General features: G+C 45.8%; 1 protein-coding gene across 5 annotated transcripts in view; it reads left to right on the top strand.

The window, feature by feature from the left end:
* Positions 1-18,784, top strand: part of Dgkg (diacylglycerol kinase gamma) — a 193,515-nt gene that overhangs the window by 137,893 nt on the left and 36,838 nt on the right. For 4 of the 5 annotated variants that reach the window (XM_023560313.2, XM_003477071.5, XM_063261207.1 and 1 more), the window contains one exon: positions 15,255-15,432. In XM_023560313.2, the coding sequence (XP_023416081.1) occupies positions 15,255-15,432 (178 nt within the window). Of the gene's footprint in view, positions 1-814; positions 15,150-15,254; positions 15,433-18,784 lie in introns of those variants that run through there. The other variant, XM_063261209.1, reaches the window with a different exon arrangement.

Raw genomic sequence — 18,784 nt, 5'->3', positions numbered from 1 at the left:
AAACAACTAGCTAGATCCACTAATAGGAACCTTGGTATTGGAGGAAAAAAAAGTTAAGTCCAAATCTAGAAGGTGCTCACAAAAAGAAAGAAAGAAAGAAAAAAAGTTATCCATGGAAGTATGGTGATGCACACTGGTAATCTTAGCACCCAAGAGGCTGAGTTGGGCAGATCAGGAGTTCAAGGCCAGCAGGGGCTATGTACTGAGTTCAGGACCAGCCTGAGCTATACAGTGAGACTCCATCTCAAAACAATAAAAGTATGAGTGAATGTACTAAATACCACTGAACTGTATACTTTAAAATGGTTAATTTTATATTACATGAACTTTATCTTCATAAAAAATTTTAATTAAAAAATAGGGGTTGGGGATTTAGCTCAGCGGCATAAGTACCTACCTTGCAAGCAGGCGGTTGTGAGTTTGATCCCTGTTACCGATAAAAAAAGTTAAAAAAAAAAAAAAGATTAAAAAATGGGGGAGTGTGCTGGGTACCATACTAGTAGTATTTAATCCACATCATTATCTGGGTCTCACCTGTGAACACTGTAATACTAGGATTATGCACAGTCATGTGCATGTACAGAGACTTCATAAATAATGAGTTAGATGACTTTAAGAATGCATAGCTACTCCAATCCGGTGCCATTAGTTTTTAAAACGAGAAAACCAAAGACATTATAGGTTAAGTAGCCTGACCAAGTTCACCCAGCCAGTATGTGTCAGAAAAGAACCTGAGGCTCTCAGACTTCAACAGAGACCTTCTCTCACTCTGTTTTTGCATTCACCTGCAGTATTGCATATTTTTAAATTCCAGGGGAAGAGATGTCTGGGCCTTGATCTTTTCTGGAACCTTCTCAGCTTGGGCAGATAAAGCCTCTCAGAGCCCGAAGTAGGAAGGTAGGAATTGGCCATTAGTCCATCCACCTGGTCACCATGGCTGACATGGTAGGGAGGGCCAGGGATATAGCTCAGTAGCACAGCACCTGCCTGGCAAGCACAAGGTCCCGAGTTCAATTCCTGATACAAAATAGAAAGAGTTGGGAAACTGGGGAAAACAAAAGAAGTGACCTGATGATGTACCACAGCCTAGAGTCAAAAGAAAGCTAGGCTCAAGGACCCTTTTCCCGTCCTCCAGGCCAGTATCCTCCTCATTGCGAGGCCCTTACCTGTTCACGTTTCCTTTTCTTGAGCATCTACCACTTCCCACAGCTCCACAGCCCTCTACTTCATCCGTGACTCCCCGCCCCCTCCTACTAGGTGTGCTGACCTGTTTTCCTGATTCTAGAACTAACCCAGCCGCATGGTAGAGCATTTTAAAAGGCAAGAAAGGCAAGAAACCCACCATCTCCCCAGCCAGAGATCAGCACCATTAGGATGGTGGCTTCATCTCAATCTCCAGAGTATTAGCCTTTGTTTCTGTAGCCAAGCACCCTAAGAACCTCTGGGATAGTTTTGTTAATGTTCATCTGTCTTCAAACACAGCACCAATGTCCTAGCTCACTGCGTCTTTCAACCTTGTACTGATTGTAGGTTTCCATCCATGAGAATTGTTCTGCTGACTAAGGAGAAGTTGTTTCTGTTAATTTTCCCTTATGAGGTCCCATTGTTTGCTTGCAGCTTGACACATAACTTTTTCACTCTCCTAAATGACTGACCCTCTTTTTTTATTTTATTTTTTCAAATGTACACCCTGGAGTTCACGTCAAGCCTCTATTCATCCATATGCTTTTATCTCTGTTTTTTCTGTTTCCTTTGTTCTTAGTGAATTGCTTTGATTTGCTTTTGTCTTTAGACTCCTCATGATGCGTGCTTTGTGTCTTTCAAGGACTTCGGAGTAACTTTTTGCGGGGGAGTAACTTTTAAGATGAAGTTTTAGGCCACTCTGTGATAAATGTAAATGACAAGCAAATGACTGAGTCCGGAATGATGTCATTTTAATGCTGAGAAGTGGGCCATAGCTAGAGGGAGAAAAAAGTCTTAGGTCTACATTTTCTCAAGGTAGTTGGTCATTACACAGCAGGTTTGGTCAACAGGGCCCCAGAAGTCCCTGGGGACAGAGGCTGGGAGTCACATGACTTATTTGTTCCCCTCAACAGAGGGCTAACCTCTGCCCTGCAAGGCTTAGCTTTCCAATCACCAAGATCCCTTGGTAAAAGAATAACTTTCCCCCAAGCAATGTCTACCAAACAAGTACATCTTCTATCTGATAATAAATTGAGAGGCATGCCAGCGGGAAATGTACTCAATCTTTTAGATGGTTAGAGTATTGAAAAGAATTTGTGATATTCCTCACCACATTCTGGAGATTTGAGAACCTCAGAGAGGAGACACATTCCAATCTTTTTTTTGCCTATACAACTGGACTATTATAGAGACATACAATAAAATATATAAATATGCTCTGTTGGCTATAGCAAGAAGGTCTCTTTTTTCTAACATAGCATGTAAGGTCATAAACCTGCTGATCCTAGTCCTAGAAGAGAAATTTAAAAGGTAGAAGAATTGACTCTTTAAGGAAGGGCAAAGAATCTAACATGGGATTGACTAAATACCCCTGTGTTGCTATATGTGTTATATCTGAAATCTGTTAGGATTCAAAGATTGAGGACAATCTCAGGTACTCACTGAGCAATTTGCATGTGGCAGACTCTAGCCTTGGAACTTTCATCCACTTTTATTTATTTAATACTCGTATAGCATTGCATAATATGTATATTCCACTATTGTATCAGAATACTGAGTCTAATTTTGATAAGTGAATATCCAAGATCAGATGCGTTCAAGCATAAATCTGTGATCCCAGCCCCACCCCACCCCTGTACCTCCCACAATGCCAGGGTACCCCCAGCAGGAGGTGGCTTCCTGAGTTACAGGTTTGCTTTTCCCCTTAATGCATGTATGCATTTCATTGATAGCAGAGTTCGCATGCAAAACTTGCCAATGCATGAAGCAGTCAGCTGCCCAAAGTGAGAACTTTCTCGTGTATTTTGTATCCCTCCACCCAGCACAGTGCACAAGATGAACTAATTCTTCAGTAGTTACCACTTGATCGTTAGAACTGAACCAAAGTGTGAAAACCCCATGTTTAGAGTGACCAGTAATAGAAATGACCACTTTGACCAGCCTCCAGTCACACCTTTTTGTTAGAAGCCACCAGAATAAAGGGGACCCAATCTGCTCCATTTGGTACTCAAAGTGGGTCGGGGGCAGAGCTTGCAGCCTGGCACTCCGGCCTTCTAACTCTGCAGCGGTGAGTGGGAAGACTCTCTCCCACGCCCAACTCTGAGCCGTTGCTGGGATCTTTGAAGGTAACAGAGGGGTCTGGGACAGCTGTGAACCAGGACAGGAAATGCCAGGGTTCTCCCACCTCTTTCCCACTGAACAGACTTAAGACAGTGAGTGGGCAGAGCCCATCTGGAAGCAAGGGTGCCAGGCGGCTGTGAGGCTAGAGGAAATGACCCTGCAGGACGAAGAGGGAGTCTCTCTTCTGAGCCCTTCTCATTGCCCAGAGGGTACTGCCCCTGCACCCTGCCAGGCCCTCCGGCCATCACTCTTGCTCTGGCTACATGAGAGTTGGATCCCTCGTAAAGCCCCATCCAGCCCAGACTGGCTTCAGCTTCCCCAGACAGACAGCAAAGCCTGCTAATCTGCACCCCAAGCAAGAATGCCTGAATACACCAGGGTTTTTCTAAGCCTGGGGAGGGTGGAGCAGCTGATAGGAAATGGCTTTGCCCTCCGTCCAAATCTGAGGCAACCCACCACCGTGAGCTCTGAGAAACAGCAGTTTTGTTTTGGAAACTGGCACCCAGTGCAGCCTCACTCCTGGAAATGAGTTTGGTTCCCCCATCCCCAGCTGCAGCCTTCTACTTCCAGCCTCGCTGCCAGCACCCCCTTCCAGCTGCCCCTCTCAAAGGCACTATTGTGCCCTTCTGGCACCGCAACAGAGGAAGGCTAAAGAGGAAGCAAACATTTTCTGCCCATGGGATGTTCTTTAGCAGGTTGTGTGTACATGGCTTCAACACCGCATTCCTGGAGCCCACACAGACCTGCCAGCACTCCCTGGGCCCTGTCGCAGATGGTAGTGGCTGCCAGCCTCAATGGCCCCCCCGAGCTTCTCATCCAAGAACACAGAGCACACAGCTGGGGTGGACAAGGCTGGCAACACAGGGGAGGCGAGTGCCACGGTGACACTTTCTCAGGGCAGCACCCTCTCGCCAGCCAAAGCAAATTCTGAACTTGGAATCTCAGAACTGAAAGGAGATTTAGTCCCACTTACCACTCAATAAAAGATTCGTTCTAGCACATGCTAATCTCTGGGCCTTCAGTGCTCACTGCTTCTCCAAAAACCTACCCCATGGCTGGACAGCACTGACTCTCCTAACATTGTACAAGGGTTGTATGTTCCATTTCTTACTGTCTGCTTCCCTAGTCAGCACTCGGCACAATGCTTGGAACATAATAGTTGCATAAGAGGCATCCACAGATGCCCGACCTAAATCCCTATCCATCAGGATCCTTTTCATCCTTCAGGGTCACATGAAACATACCTCCTCCCTCCTCCAGATGACTGCCCTTCACAAGGCTGGAGGTGTCTCTGACACATTGTCTTGCATTGATCTTCACAGAGCTACACACCCCTGGCTCCTCATGTGCCTCCATATACAGGCTCAAAACTAACCTCACAGCTCATCTCTTGACATTTTTTTGCAGTATTTTCCTTAAAATGACAAATTCAAATGCCTTGTGTCCAGAATATGCTAAATGTAGTCTCAAAGGTAACAGCAAAAGCATAACAGGCATCAGGTATGCATTCTCTGAGTTAGGCTGGCTCCTTGTTCCTGCCACTTGTATCTCATGCAGAAAACCTCAAGGCACAAACCTCAATAAATGTGGGAAAGGACAACCTTCTTTATTAGTAAGGCTGGGTCAGTGTTTCCTCATCTTCCAAAAGGAGGTTACCAACACTGGTATTGCAAGATTATAAAGATAAGAAGCATCTGCTTCATAACACTTAATAAAGTGACATATGTTAATATTATTAATAGTGTGCTTATATGTGAGTTAACTGTCCACAACAGTCATCAGCTCCTAAGATAATGTAAAAGAACCACTCTGAATTTGCAGGAAGCCAATGTCCTAGAAGACTTACCTCCATGCCCAGCCAGCTTTTGCAGGTGGATAGTACTAGACTGTCTTTCCAGTAACGTTATCAGTGCCACTCGTGTAGCACTGTTTCCTCTCCTCGCACATCAGATGATCAACTCTCACAGCGTTCTCTAGTTCTCCTCTAGAGAAAACAGATATCATTGTCTGCCCTGGCTCTTTTTCTTTCAGTCTCAGTAAATTTCTCCATTCGGGCCATCGGGCCTGCAGATATGAAGATAGCTACTTCCTTTTCTGTCTCGTTGCTTGCAGCCAGTGGTGAACCTGAGCCCGCCTGCTTGCTGGTGCATCTCTTCCCAAATCTCAGGAATGCCCCTGGGTGCTTTCAGATTGGCTATCATGGAGGATTTAATAAGCTACAATAACCAGGGTTGCTTTTTGTCTGTCTGTTTTCCTGAAAAGCCTGTTGTTAAGCATTTAGCAGCACACCATGCCTTCTGAGTTGACCTTCCCTGGGCACCTTGAGGACAGGGACCCTGTCCTATTTCTGCTCCATCCCCATTGTCCAACAGAGAATAAGTAGGTTCTCATTATTCTTGTTGGATGAATGAGTGCTTTGTTTTCCATCTCCTAATGCTTTTTTCATATGAAACATGCCCATGTGCCCTGTCTTGTTAGCAGGTGTTTGGGCACGGATTTTCTTTCACCTCGACCAGAGAGCAACTTCATGCAGGCTTGGATTAACTTCCCATAGCTCTTCCTATGGGATTCAGTCAGCTTTACTTGGTTGTTACATTTATCCAAAAACTTCGGGGGATTTCATCTGGAAGAAAGCAAACTTTGCCAGGTTTCTTCAAGGAACAGCTTGGTTTTTCATCTTAAGATTTGTCCACACATTCATTCTTTCAATTCACAAATAATTATACTGAACACCTGGTACAGGTAAGATATGCCCAGATCTATGAAAAACACAGAGCTGTGCACATACGGCTCCCACCTTCTGTGAGCTTCAAGTCTTCTAAAGGACAGGCAAATATGCATAGCACATAGCAAAATATGCCTTCCATTTACCAAGGGAAAAGCAAAACAAAGAAAGAGAAAGGGAAGAAGTGCTCTCAATTAGACAAATGGGATTTTGCTAAACATAAAAAGGGTGGCCAGGCAAATTAGGCAGAAGTAGGCTCTAGCTCTGTGGCCTCTAAACAAAACAGTCCAAGCTCCCACAAGCATCACCCAGCTACTGTTTTCCTTGGCTACCTTCTTTCCCTATGAGGTCCAGCCTTCCAGGGTACAAGCAAATTCAGAGAGGTCATGTCTTTCCCATCCACCCCGACAGAAATACCCCCACTGTGAGTGAGCACAGTGACCCCTGTCCTTTCCTGAGCCTGCACCATGGAGACAGAGGGGCTGGTGGTGTAGCTCAGAGGCAGAGAGTTTGTCTGGTGAGCTCAAGACCCTGGGTTCCATCCCCAGCACTGCAAGGAGGTGGGGCAAGAAGAGTTGGTCAGGTGTATATCAGCCACCCCTCTGCCTTTCAGGGTCCAACCAAGATCCTGACATGGAGCCCAGGGATCAAAAGAGCACCTTCACCCCCTGCCCCACTCATCAGAACCCTGATCAAGTGGGTCGGGATGGGGTCCCTTCCCCACTGCATCTGATCTAGTTTTCTCTCAACATGGCCGTGCATTTCCCTACTTGCTCTTCAAAAGAGCTGCTTCCTTGCTCACATCTCTCACTCACTGGGAAAGGAAAGGACCCCAGTATTATCCCCAAGCCAGTGTCCCCTATTTCCTCCGGCATCTTCTCTTCGATTCCTTCTACCTCCATCCTAGTCATCCCCATTTTCTTCTGCCCTTTTTATATTGATCCACCCCACAGGTATGAATGGAGGAGCTTCCCTGACTGAAACACCCCAGAAAACCTGATTCTCAATCATGTTGCCCCTTTAGATCCCATCTTTCCTCTCCAGTCCTGCCTACTACCAAGCCACTCGACTCCTCGGACTCTATTTTCTTACTGTTGTCACCCCAAACACGTTATTGTCTCTGATTGAGACCTGGTTCTTCCTTGAAATAACTGTTTAATCTGACAGGCCACTTCCAACTTTGAGCCTCTCCATTCTCATTTTGGTAATCAAGAGTGATCTCCAGTGTTCTGTCTGGCTTCCCATGCTGAGACTCTGTGCTTCGGCCCTCATCCAGGGGTCAGCATTTCTGTTCGTGAAGTCACTCACGACTTCCTGGCTGTCAGTCCAAATGACTGCAGGTCTGATTCCAAGTCAGCTGACTTGCATCAACTATGTAACATTGGGACATGTTGTTGGCCTCTTTAGTTTTGTCTATGAAATGAGGTCATTGGGTGACCCTTCAGGTTTCTGACTCTGTAAAAGTCAGATGCAGAGAAGAGAGGAAGAAAGATCTCTTTCAGAGAGTGGACAGGAAAGAATTCATGGAGACAACTACATCTGTAAAGACTTGAGAGAAATGCATTAGGGTGCCCTCAAGGGCATCCTGTCTGTCATCTGAGAGGGACTGAGGTAATGGATCTAGGCAAGGTTCATCACTGACTAATTAAGAAATATCATGGGAGGTTTAAACTAGTGGCACCTGAACCCAGTGATAAATCTGAACATCACAAAAAGCAAAGAAGAGGGGAGGGATAACCAAATTACATGTCTCTTAATGAGATATAATGGGAAGTACACAGCCCCCCCACTAGTGACATATTCTTGCCAAAAGCCAATCATGAGCCTGATGGAGCCTCTAGATCTAAATTAGAATAATTTAGTGAAAACACAGGGAATAGACTCAGAATATGTTTAAAAGCACCTCAGAGATGTAGTCAGCAAAATCCGGAACATCAGCAATGTCACAGCCTTACTTCTCCAAACAGAGTGGATGTTAGAAATGCAGAGTCCTGGGCCCCACCCCGGACCTCCCGAATCAGAATTCACATTTTATTAGGACCCTGAAGTAGTTTTGTGTGCATGAAGTTAGAGGAAAATCCCGCTTTTCAGGACAGATGATCCATTTTTTTTCCCAAAAATTAGACAAAGAAAAAAATCTGAAATTTGTAAATTATAGGACTCCCAAAGGATACAGCACCTAAACTCAGTGTGTAGACCCTTTCAGACATACCAGCTTTTTTTTTTTCCAAATGAAACTCTTGAAGAAAATTGAGCAATTCCTGGCTATTTGTTGATATTAAGGAATTACTGTGATCCTTTCAGAGTGATAATATTGAGGTAATTCTTTTCTTTTAAACTTGCATTTAAAGATACACAGGTTGGGGCTGGAGATTTAGCTCAGCAGCACAATGCCTGCCAGGCATGTGTGAGGTTGTGAGTTCGATCCCTGGTACCAAAAAAATAAATAAATAAAGATACACAGATATCTATGTCTAAAATGACAGAAAGTCGGGTATTTGCTGTAAAACAGTTCAGTGTGAAGGTGAGATGTGAATTTAGCAAAAATTCGCGTGGGTTGCTCATTGCTCAGGCTCAGTTTAGGGCACACGGGGATTTATTATTCCTCTGTTTTTCCTGTATGTTTAAGAAAAGCCATAATAAAGGATTCTAAAAGAAAGACCAAGGAGTCATCAAAGATGAGAGGGATAACCTAGGCTAAGCCAAAAAGGAGAAACAGCAAGCTGAAAGAGGAAGAAAGTCCCGAGCGGCCCTGGGGCCTGCGGCCACCTCCAGCGTGGACAGCAGGAGGTCAGCGAGGCGCTGCCCTACGGGGACTGGGAAACACCAAGAAGCCTGCTCCCTGGCATGGCGAATCGAGGTTAGAAGAAGAGAGTCTCCTAGTTGCTAAAACAGAAACAAGTCATCAAATAAATGGTGGCTTCTCCTCTCGGTGACCCTGGCAGCAGGAGGGCAAGAGAACCACCCCACCCGGGTGGCACCGGAAGTGGCAGCGTCCTGGCTCCCTGAGCTCTGTGCCTCTCTGCGAGGACAGACCAACCATGCCAATCCAGGTTCGGCCCGGAATTATGGGACCCTGGGGATCCAAGGCACGCTTTCACGTGCTGGCCTGGTGTCACCGGCCATCGCTGCCTCCGAGGGAAACCTTAACTGGAGGTGCTTTGTCGTCTCCGGGGACCGTGGGCACACCCGCGACAGCTGCGGGCGGACACAGAGGGGCTTCTCCAGGTTCCTAACCGGCTACTAGGCGGCTGGCACAGGTTGGCCTCGACTTACCCCACTGTCCCTCCCGCCTGGGTCCCTGCGCGCGCACCCAGGCACAATTGGGGGGCGCGTGCATGTGGGCAGCTGGCGACCAGAGCGTGCCACCTGCACCGCGCAGCGGGCTGCAGACACCGGGCTGCCCCTCGACGCAGCCTCCTAGGAAGGGAGCTCGGTGGCATCTGAGAGGAACCGCACCAGTGCTGCGCACAGGGATCGCCGCCCTCCTTGGTGTCTCCTCAGGAGAGAGGACGTCATGAAACAGCGGGAGGATTTAGCTCAGGAGCCCCGGGGCCCCGCGGTCCATTTAGACGGACTCTGTTCCATTCTGGGCTCCGCAGCTTCCCAGCTTCCCTGAGACCAGCATTCTGGAGATCCCGCTAGGCCAGGAACTGCGGAGCAGGGCACCAAGGCCGGGATAGGCGAGGCTGTCACCAGCACAGCTCATGAAAATGCTTCCTGCAAAGCCTCGGGTAATGGGGGAGAGACCTCAGGAAGAAGGAGACCTCAAGGCACAAAGTTGGGGACAGCGGTAATGATGCAGATGACATGGCGGCACGAGGCGTGTGCCTGTCTCTCAGAGACCAAGAAAGCCCTTGAGATAGAGTTAGTCTTCTTCTCCCATTTTACAGATAAGTGAAAGCTCAGAGAGATTAAGGGAGTAGCCCAGAATAACAGCTGTCAAGTAACAGGGCCAAGACATCTCTGTCTCTGTCTCCCAGCCTGAGCACACAGTATCTATGGCCTCTCACTTTCCAAGGAGGTGCCTTCCAAAGGCCAGGACAGTCACTGAAGGTCACCTTCAAACAGTCCCCAGGCTCCTCCCATTTCTGTTAGCCCCAGGTACAAAGAAGGGGAAGTATCAGAAAGCAGAGTGAGAATGAATGGCTAAGCCCAAGGAAGGGTTAAATTGACCAAGTTCAGAGCTAGCACTCAGACTGGTCATGGCTAGAGGAAGGAGACAGGGTGCCCTTAAAACCGCAGCAGGGAAGAAGGGTGGCGTGGTGGGTCACTGTTTGCCAAGGATTGTTGCTGGTGTGTTTTTTTTGGGTTTTTTTTTTTTTTTTTTTTTTTGGTACCAAGGATTGAATTCACAACCTCGCCTTTGCCAGGCAGGTGCTTGTGCCAATGAGCTAAACCCCCGGCCCTGGTGTATACTTTTAAGAAAAAAACCTGGGGCTGGGGATTTAGCTCAGCACCTTGCAAGCAGGTCGTGAGTTCGATCTCCGGTACTGATTAAAAAAAAAAAAAAAAACTGGCAGAGTCAAGATAGAATACTAATATCCAACATTAATGCACCACTTACAATACAGAATACAGCAGCAGCGAGAGATTTCAATTATTCAAGCAACAGCTGGAAGTTTAATTTTGCTGAAAGTCTAGGGTTCACAATGAAGTGTCTAGTTTCTGCAGCCTTGAGCAAGCACCTTCCTGCTGTGAGACTGGTCTATTAGAGGTGGCAATAGTGCCTCCCACATTGTGAGAGATACTATAGGTGCAGGACCGGTCCAGTCAGTGCCCAAGGAAGCACTCGCCCCACATGAGCAGCAAACAGGAAGCTGCTTCTATCAACAGTGAAAAAATGGAGGTGACACCAGAGTAACTCTGATCATAATCAGATGAAGTGACCAACTAGGCAAGCAAGAGATAAGAAAGAGGATCACGCTGGGGACAGAGTTGCCAAAAGCTCATTTGTGATTTGGGGAACTCTATCCTAAATTCCTAATTAGGAATCACTTATATGAAGGGTGGGGGGAGATATTCCAAAATAAATTTCCAGCAAGTCCTTAATGGATCAAGAAGAAAAGGGAAAGGCGTTTGCTCTTTTAAGTCACTGTGACCACAGCGGGGAGCTCTACTTTACAGCAACTGTGCCCACAAACACAAAGACAAGAGTATCTGCACAAAAGCAAACCAGACCTGTAAGCTTCATACAAGTCTTAGACAATGTTTACAGTAAACCAAAGCAACAAACAACAAAAAAAGTAAAATCATGGATAGCATAACTCAACAGTACTCTGCTATTCTAGGAAATCTTTTATCTTTCCATATAGAGTGGGAGCTCTAAACTAAACATGGAAGAACAGATGCTAAAGAAGACTGCTATGCCCAAGGCAGATCAAGCAAGAATTTATTGGCTGTGGAAAATACACAGGTACCTGAATTCAAGCTGCTCAATAATAAACCTCTAGATGTCAATCAGGGGACACACTGACAAACCCATAAAAGAGGGCCGGATCTTTCCAATGAGAAGCAAAGCAAATGTCATCTCAGTTTTCAAAATCGGAACAGGATATGTTCTGTTTTTTTTTTTTGTTTGTTTTTCTTGTTTTTTTTTTTTTGTTTGTTTTGTTTTTGTTTTGGTCTTTATCAGTACCGGGGATCGAACTCACAACCGCCTGCTTGCAAGGCAGGTGCTTATGCCGCTGAGCTAAATCCTCAGCCCCTTTTTCTTTTTTTGCTTTTTTTTTTTTTTGGTCCAGGATATCTTCTGGAAATCATATAATGATACGCTTCAATCCCCAATACATTCAAGAAAACTTGATTTACATATAGATATTAATGACTTAATATGAGTTATTTTCCTTCTTTCTTGATGGAGATTGTAGGGGAATCATTTAGAAAATGCTGTTTGATCTCCACACAACATCTTATGTTGCATAAAATAGAGATCTACAGACCTAGATTTTAATCCATGGTTAATAAATTGGATGATCACAGAGAAGTTTTGTAATGTCTCTAGGCCTCTACGGGAATGTTAGCCACCTTTCTGTTGCTTGAACAAAATGTACAACTTAAAGGAGACGAGGTTTGTTTTGGCTTACAGTTTCAAAGGAGTCAGTCCAAGGTGGCTGGCTTTGGGGTAGAAGCGTCTTGGTGGAAGGGTGTGGCAGATGAAAGCTGCTCACCTCTACTGCCAGAAAGCAGAGAGCAAGGGAAAGCCTGGAGAAAAGATAGACCTTCCAAAGTCACCACCAGTGACTACTTCCTGCAGCCCCATCCACATGGATTGCCCCATTAATGAGGTTAGTGCCCTCATTACCCAACTGGCTTCCAACTGGAAACATGAGACTTTGGGGGAACATTTTCCCTCTAAACTATAGCAATGAGGCATATTCTCAGGGGATCTCCTAAATTCTACAATTCAACCTTGTAATGAAAAGTAGGCTGGTGACAGTACACTCCTTTGAGCTATGACAAGGGGGTCATAGAACAAAGAGCTGACTGGGCTGGAGGAGGCTTGGAGTGAAAGCTAGATGCAATTAATTTATATTAATGTAAAGTCCCAGGTCTATATAAAAAAGAAAAAACTTCGCAGGTTCAGGATAGGGAAGAGCCTGCTGAGCAGGATTGTGGACCTTTTATATTTAACAGTAAGGACAGCGGTACAGACGGCATGTGCTGAGCTCTTCCATGGGCTTTGCACATTATCTCATTTCTGGGGCATGAGTGTCATAGAATTTCAGCCCAGGAAGTGCTGGTGTCATTGCCACCTGTCCTGTCAGATCCTGTATTTAGTGTTGCTGTCCTTGGGGTGGCGGGAACAAACTGAAGTGTGTGCAGATCAGGACAGCCCAGGGGCAAGGGGTGGTGGCAGGCTAATGTCTGAAAACTAGGACCCACAGGAGATGATTAGGGGAACTGACGATTCTCAACCCAGAGAAAGCACAACCAAACTGTGGTGTGAGACGAAGGAGAAATAATGGAGTGATTAAAACTTAGGTCGGGAATAAGCTCAGTGGCACAAGCGCCTGCCTGGCAAGCACAAGGTCCTGAGTTCAATTCTCATCACAAAACAAACAAACAAAAACAGACAGACTTTGACTGTCCGTTGTCAAATCTGTGTGTTTCTATGCATCAGTTGTGTGACACTGAGCAAATCAGGCTCCATTGTGCCTCTGTTTCCCCCAGTGTAAAGAGAGTGGGGTCATGGTAACCAATAGCAACAGCATAAAGATAATCAATGCAGGGTTTAGAAAAGCTAATGTGGCAGATGGCCATGTTTTGTGCATAGGCCCAGTGCTGTTACCATCCTGCACATGGTGGGCTGGTCCCATGGAGGGGGAGGAGGATCATTCTGCCTTCAGAAAGGAGAAGATGGGCCAAGGATTTAGCTCAGTGGCATAAGCGCCTGCTTGGCAAGAGCTGGGTTGTGAGTTTGATCCCCAGTACCAAACAAACAAACAAAAAACAGAAAGGAGAAGAGGATCAATGCATGGGAGCAGGAAGAGAGAATAAAGAGTCACCTAAAGAGGCCTTTCAAATCATCCGGACTTCTCAATGACGAAATAAGCCCCCAGTTAGGACAGCAGCTCCTTCTGTATCTGGGAAACACTTCAGGGAAATGATGAGATAGTGTCATTAAGAACTTGAAAGAAACCAGGAGATGAGACCGTATAAAGCCAAACAAGCCTCCCTTTCCAATCCTCCTCTATTGAGATCGCTGGAAGGTGAGTCTGTAAGAATTTTAGTCCCTTTTCTGTTGCTACTGCTGAATAACCCAGGCTGGGTAATTTTAAAAGAATAATGATTATTCCGCTCGCAGTTCCGAAGGCCCAGGGTGGAGGGAAGGAAGGGCCTTCTTGCTAGTAGGGACATTCTACAAAGTCCAAAGGCAACGCATGCATCTCACTTCCTTTTTTATTTATTTAATTTTTTCCCCCTCAATATGTGGGTTGAACTCAGGGCCTCCTCCATGCTAGGAATATTCCCAGCCCTTTTAATCTTTTTTTATTTCAAGACAGACTCTCCATAGTTGCCCAAGTTGGCTTTAAATGTGTGATCCTCCTGCCTCAGCCTCCCAAGTAGCTGGGATTACAGACACGTACCACTGCTCTCTTCCTCTTCTTATAAAGTCATGTCCTCCCACACCTGTCACTAGGTCTAATCCTGCTGACCCTCCAACAGCCCTACCTACCTCTTCATACTATTACAGTGGCACTTAGCTCTCATCATGAGTTTTGGCAAAAATAGTCCAACCATAGCAGTAGGGAACCTCATGGGCCGTAGCTTCTTACTGTGTGATTTTATTCTTTCTTTCCTCACAACACATAAGATGAAGAGCATGGTCATTTTAGTCCAATTCCCTGTGTTTGAATCCCTCCTCAGTTATTTATCATCTGTGTAATCTTGGGTAATACACTTCATCTCTATGGGTCCGATTTGTTCTTCTGTAAGTGAAATATATGATTTATAGTCCTGAGGAGGGAAAATCAGAGCTGAAACGTTTCTTGCTGTGCTGGTAAGCTTTATGCCAAAGCGGGCTGCTTTAGAACAGTGTGAGTCACGCAGATTTAAGCCTGCTGGCCGTCTGTACCTGATGGGGGATGTGGGTGGCAGAGGTTGAGAAAGAAATTCTGCTACCTCAGCAAGCACGTAGGCCAGATTTTCACTTGCAAGGCAGATACAGGAGACAGACAAATCCTGAAAGCTTTCCAAATCTTAAAATCTACTTCTCACAGGAGGGATGAAATGAGAGGGAATTAAGTGGCATTTTTCTGTAACTTGTTGAGAATCTAATGTGTGTTGGGATCTGGATTCAGGGTCACTGTAAATCTTCACATTCATTAGGAAGGGACAGAACTGATGACAATGAGCTTGAAGTGGAGAAAAGTGTGGCTGTTCCCTAGGGACCCATCCCTAGAATATTTCTAGACCTATAAAGGTCTCGCACCACCTTCCCCAGAGCTAACCAGGGCTAGATGGCCCATCACACTACAGTGATTGAAGCATTGAGCTTAAGCAACTCTGCCCAAGGAGTCAGTCTCTGACAACGACAGAGTGATGGCTGAGGACCTGGCACGTCCTTGAAGAGAGCCCAGTCTCTTTCTCTCTCTCTCTCTCTCTCTCTCTCTCTCTCTCTCTCTCTCTCTCTCTGTCTCACACACACACACACACATGTGCACACATGGCACCTTGGGTCACAGTCCACGCTAACAGATGGCCTTTGCTCTGTGTTCCCCAGTGTGACGGAGTTGAGGTAGACCTGAGCAACATCTTCCTCGAAGGTATTGCCATTCTCAACATTCCCAGCATGTATGGAGGCACCAATCTCTGGGGAGAAACCAAGAAGAACAGGGCTGTGATCCGGGAAAGCAGGAAGAGCATCACTGACCCGAAGGAACTGAAATTCTGCGTCCAAGGTAAGCCAGGCATGCGGCTCATCAGTCTAGACCAGCACCGCAGTATGGGGATTAGGGTTAGGGTTAGGGGAGGGCTAGCAAACCACATGAGGACCTCAGCGCGCTTAGTAAGGGTCCCTAGCCAGGCAGGGATCTGATGCTCTGTAGATGCTGCACTGACTCATGGTCCCTGCTCTTGAAAGTGCTTGTGTGCCCACAGCTGATACAGAGTTTCTCAGCTGTGTCAGACGCCACAAGTTCCACATGTTCACAACCCAATGGCCGTTCCCTCCTCTAAGCCTTATCCATTCCAGTTAACGGTAACTATGACCTTCCTACAGCAACTCCTAGATCTAAGCACTGGCACCATCCCAGCTCCTCTCTTCATCTCCCATCTCATATCCAGTCTCTGAGAAAATCCATTCACTGTACTTTTTAAAAATATCCAGAGGTCTGGGGATTTAGCTCAGTGGCATAAGCACCTGTCTGGTAAGCACGAGGTCATGAGATCGATCCTTTAGTACCAAAAAATAAAAAAGAAATGAAATGAAAATACTCAGGGTCCAACCACTTCTCAGCACCTGCTGTCTTGCCCACTTGGTCTGAGACACTGTCATCTGTGCCCGGATTACTGCAGTTCCTCCTCTCTGGATTCGCTCCCACACCTGCTAGGTAGAATCTGTTCTCACCACTGCATCAGGGGCCCCTGTGAAAATACACCAGATGCTTCTCTACCAAAAATCCCACAGTGGCTCAGAGTAAAAGCTAAGGGTCTTCGTGTGACCTGGAGCCCATGTGGCCTGGCCTCCCCCAGCACTAGGGAGTGAACTCAGGGCTTACACTGAGCCACATCCTCAGCCCTTTTTCATTTTTTGTTCCTTTTGAGATGAGGTTTCATTATGTCAGAGAGTGCCCTGAAAGCCACTGTCTAAGACCCTAAACTGGCAGCTGGGGCACTGAGTCCTAAGCCAAGTGTTGCTACCAACTACCTTTTTTTTTCCACTTCAGTTTTCTTTGCTATAAAACCAGCATCTGTGTAAAAGCTTTCATAGCGGGATGGATGGGGTTGAACTGGATCACTGGTTCTGGAATCAGGCCTGCTCACAGAAAAATGAAGATTTCCAGACCACACCTGATCTATCTAAATGACATCTGGAATGCTTGCTAGAAATTTCAGTTCATAATGAGTTCACTAGATGACTCTGATGGGCTGCTAGGTTTGAGAATCACTGATACAGACAAATAAATGCCACAGCCTCCTCCTGCATCGCACGGAGCTGGCTCTGTGTGCTTGGATGCCCCAGGCTATAACTGCTAAGAATGGATGTGATTCCACCAGTAGAAAGAGACAAAGCTTGGGTCATCACCAGAGTGACTTGCTTGTTTCATACCCATGTTTTAGAGAGTCACTTGTTTTATTCCTGAGTGAGGTCATCAAGAAATATCATCCCCACACCTCCATCCTTGAAAAGAGGATGTAGGAATCTTTATTTCTCTTTTGCCCTCCTAAAGCCCTTTTATTTTGTACAGTAAGCTTTTCAATTTGTATAAATTATTAAACCGAATAATGTGTTCCTCCTTCCTCCCTTGGCAGGGGAAGTTATGAGCTCTGGCAGAGGGTGGAGGGAGCACTGGGGTTGGATAAAGTTCCTCCAAATTTTCCCACCCTGGCGCTTGTGCCTCAGCACCCACCCTAGTATCCAGCCCTATCAGAAGAGAGAAGGGAATGAGCAAAGCAGAATCCTCCCCTCTGTCTGCCACAGGGCTGGAGGAAGCTCTTACTGTGGTTGTTTTCTGGTTAAGACTCAAGATCAACTTTCATCTTCCTCTTAAATGTCTGCTTTTATAGCTTCCCCTTCTTCAAGCCAGAGTAAAGGATCTGCTGGTCGCTGTTTACCATCATTCACAGGAACTTTCTTCCCCAAATCCCCCTTTCCCACCCCTAGAATGTGCTTTTTGAGCTAAAATCGAAGCCACTTCCCGTTCTTTAGATGAGGACTTGAGCTGATCAAAGCCAAGACCAAAGGAAGAGGCCCTGGCTTCTGGGCTTTGTAGTCAGACACCAGCCCTGAGCTAGGTTCTTAAAAGGGCCATGATCTCCTATAAGTTGAGCTGTTCGTGGGCAAAGCTAAAGAGGAAACTTATTTAATGGGAAAACATTGCTGGCCTGGGAATCAGGAAAGAGATCTGGACTGCATACCAGACTCTGCCTCTCATTAGTACGAACGTGACCTTGGGCATGTCTCTTCCTTTCCTTGATTCTTGATATTCCTTATCAATAAAGTAAGCAATCCTGGAAATCATATTTTGAGATGACTTACAATTCCACAAAATTGAAGTCTGAATAGATATATTTTGTCTACGTTGACTTCTTTGTGCACAGAATCGTGCACAGATTTTTCTGTCTTGTATTTTGTCCTAGGACTTACAGGCTAGTGGCTGAGGTGGCAGGAGCTCTATGTGTAGCTCTTTCTTTTTGGGGGTTCTTTACTCCTTGGCAGTTTCACTGGGTCAGAGGACAGGCCAAAGTCAGAAGCCAGTGGTAGGAGAGAAAAGTTTTACCAGTGGAAGTGCAAGAGGAAATGTCAGTAGAAGAATTTACTGTCAAATTTCTCACAAAAATCAGTCTTTCTCCTGGAAAAAGCAATCCAAGTAAGAAGGGATTCAGTACTAGCATGAGTGAGCTCTATAAAAACACTAGCTACCCAAAAAGCAACAAGGAAAAGCTCTAGCCTTGCAGTTTGATAACTTGGGTTTAACTTTAGGCATAAAATATAAACTGTGAAGGTTTTCAGCTTTATAAATCTTGGAAGCGTCCCTGTGTCTCTGAGCCTCCTCTTTCTCATCTATAAAATTAGCATCATAATACCTCACTTGTTATAAAAGTGAATGGGTATAAAAGTACTTGAAACACAGGATACTTTCAAGCTTAAAAAACTCACCTCACTCCTTTAGTCCTGATGTATGCTGGAGAACATCAGTTGAATTGGTTGGTTTGGTTTGGTTTGGTTTGGTTTGATTCTACTGGAGAACACAGAGGCTCCACTCTGAGCCCCATCCTCAGCCCTTTTCTACTTCTCATTTTGAGACAGGGTTTCAGTAAATCCTTAAGTTGCCTAGCCTCCCAGAGTGCTGGAATTCCAGGCGTGTACCACCACATCTGGCTGATTTCTGGTTTTGAAGCTCTTGTCATCATCATTAACATCCACCTATGTTTCCATTAAGAAAAAGCAGAGCTCTGGCAGACTCTAACTCTGTGCCAGGCCTTCGTCTTGGCACAGTGAGCCGATACCACCATCAGTGGTGGCCACTGTCACCTTTGCTAGACTTTTCAGACTCCAAGGAAGGAATCTGAGAATTACTCATCTTTGTA

This window comes from Cavia porcellus, unplaced genomic scaffold (assembly GCF_034190915.1).
Source record: "Cavia porcellus strain 051 isolate PalLab524CR breed Dunkin Hartley unplaced genomic scaffold, mCavPor4.1 scaffold_14, whole genome shotgun sequence".
Taxonomy (NCBI): domain Eukaryota; kingdom Metazoa; phylum Chordata; class Mammalia; order Rodentia; family Caviidae; genus Cavia; species Cavia porcellus.
This window is presented reverse-complemented; position numbering and strand designations above follow the sequence as displayed.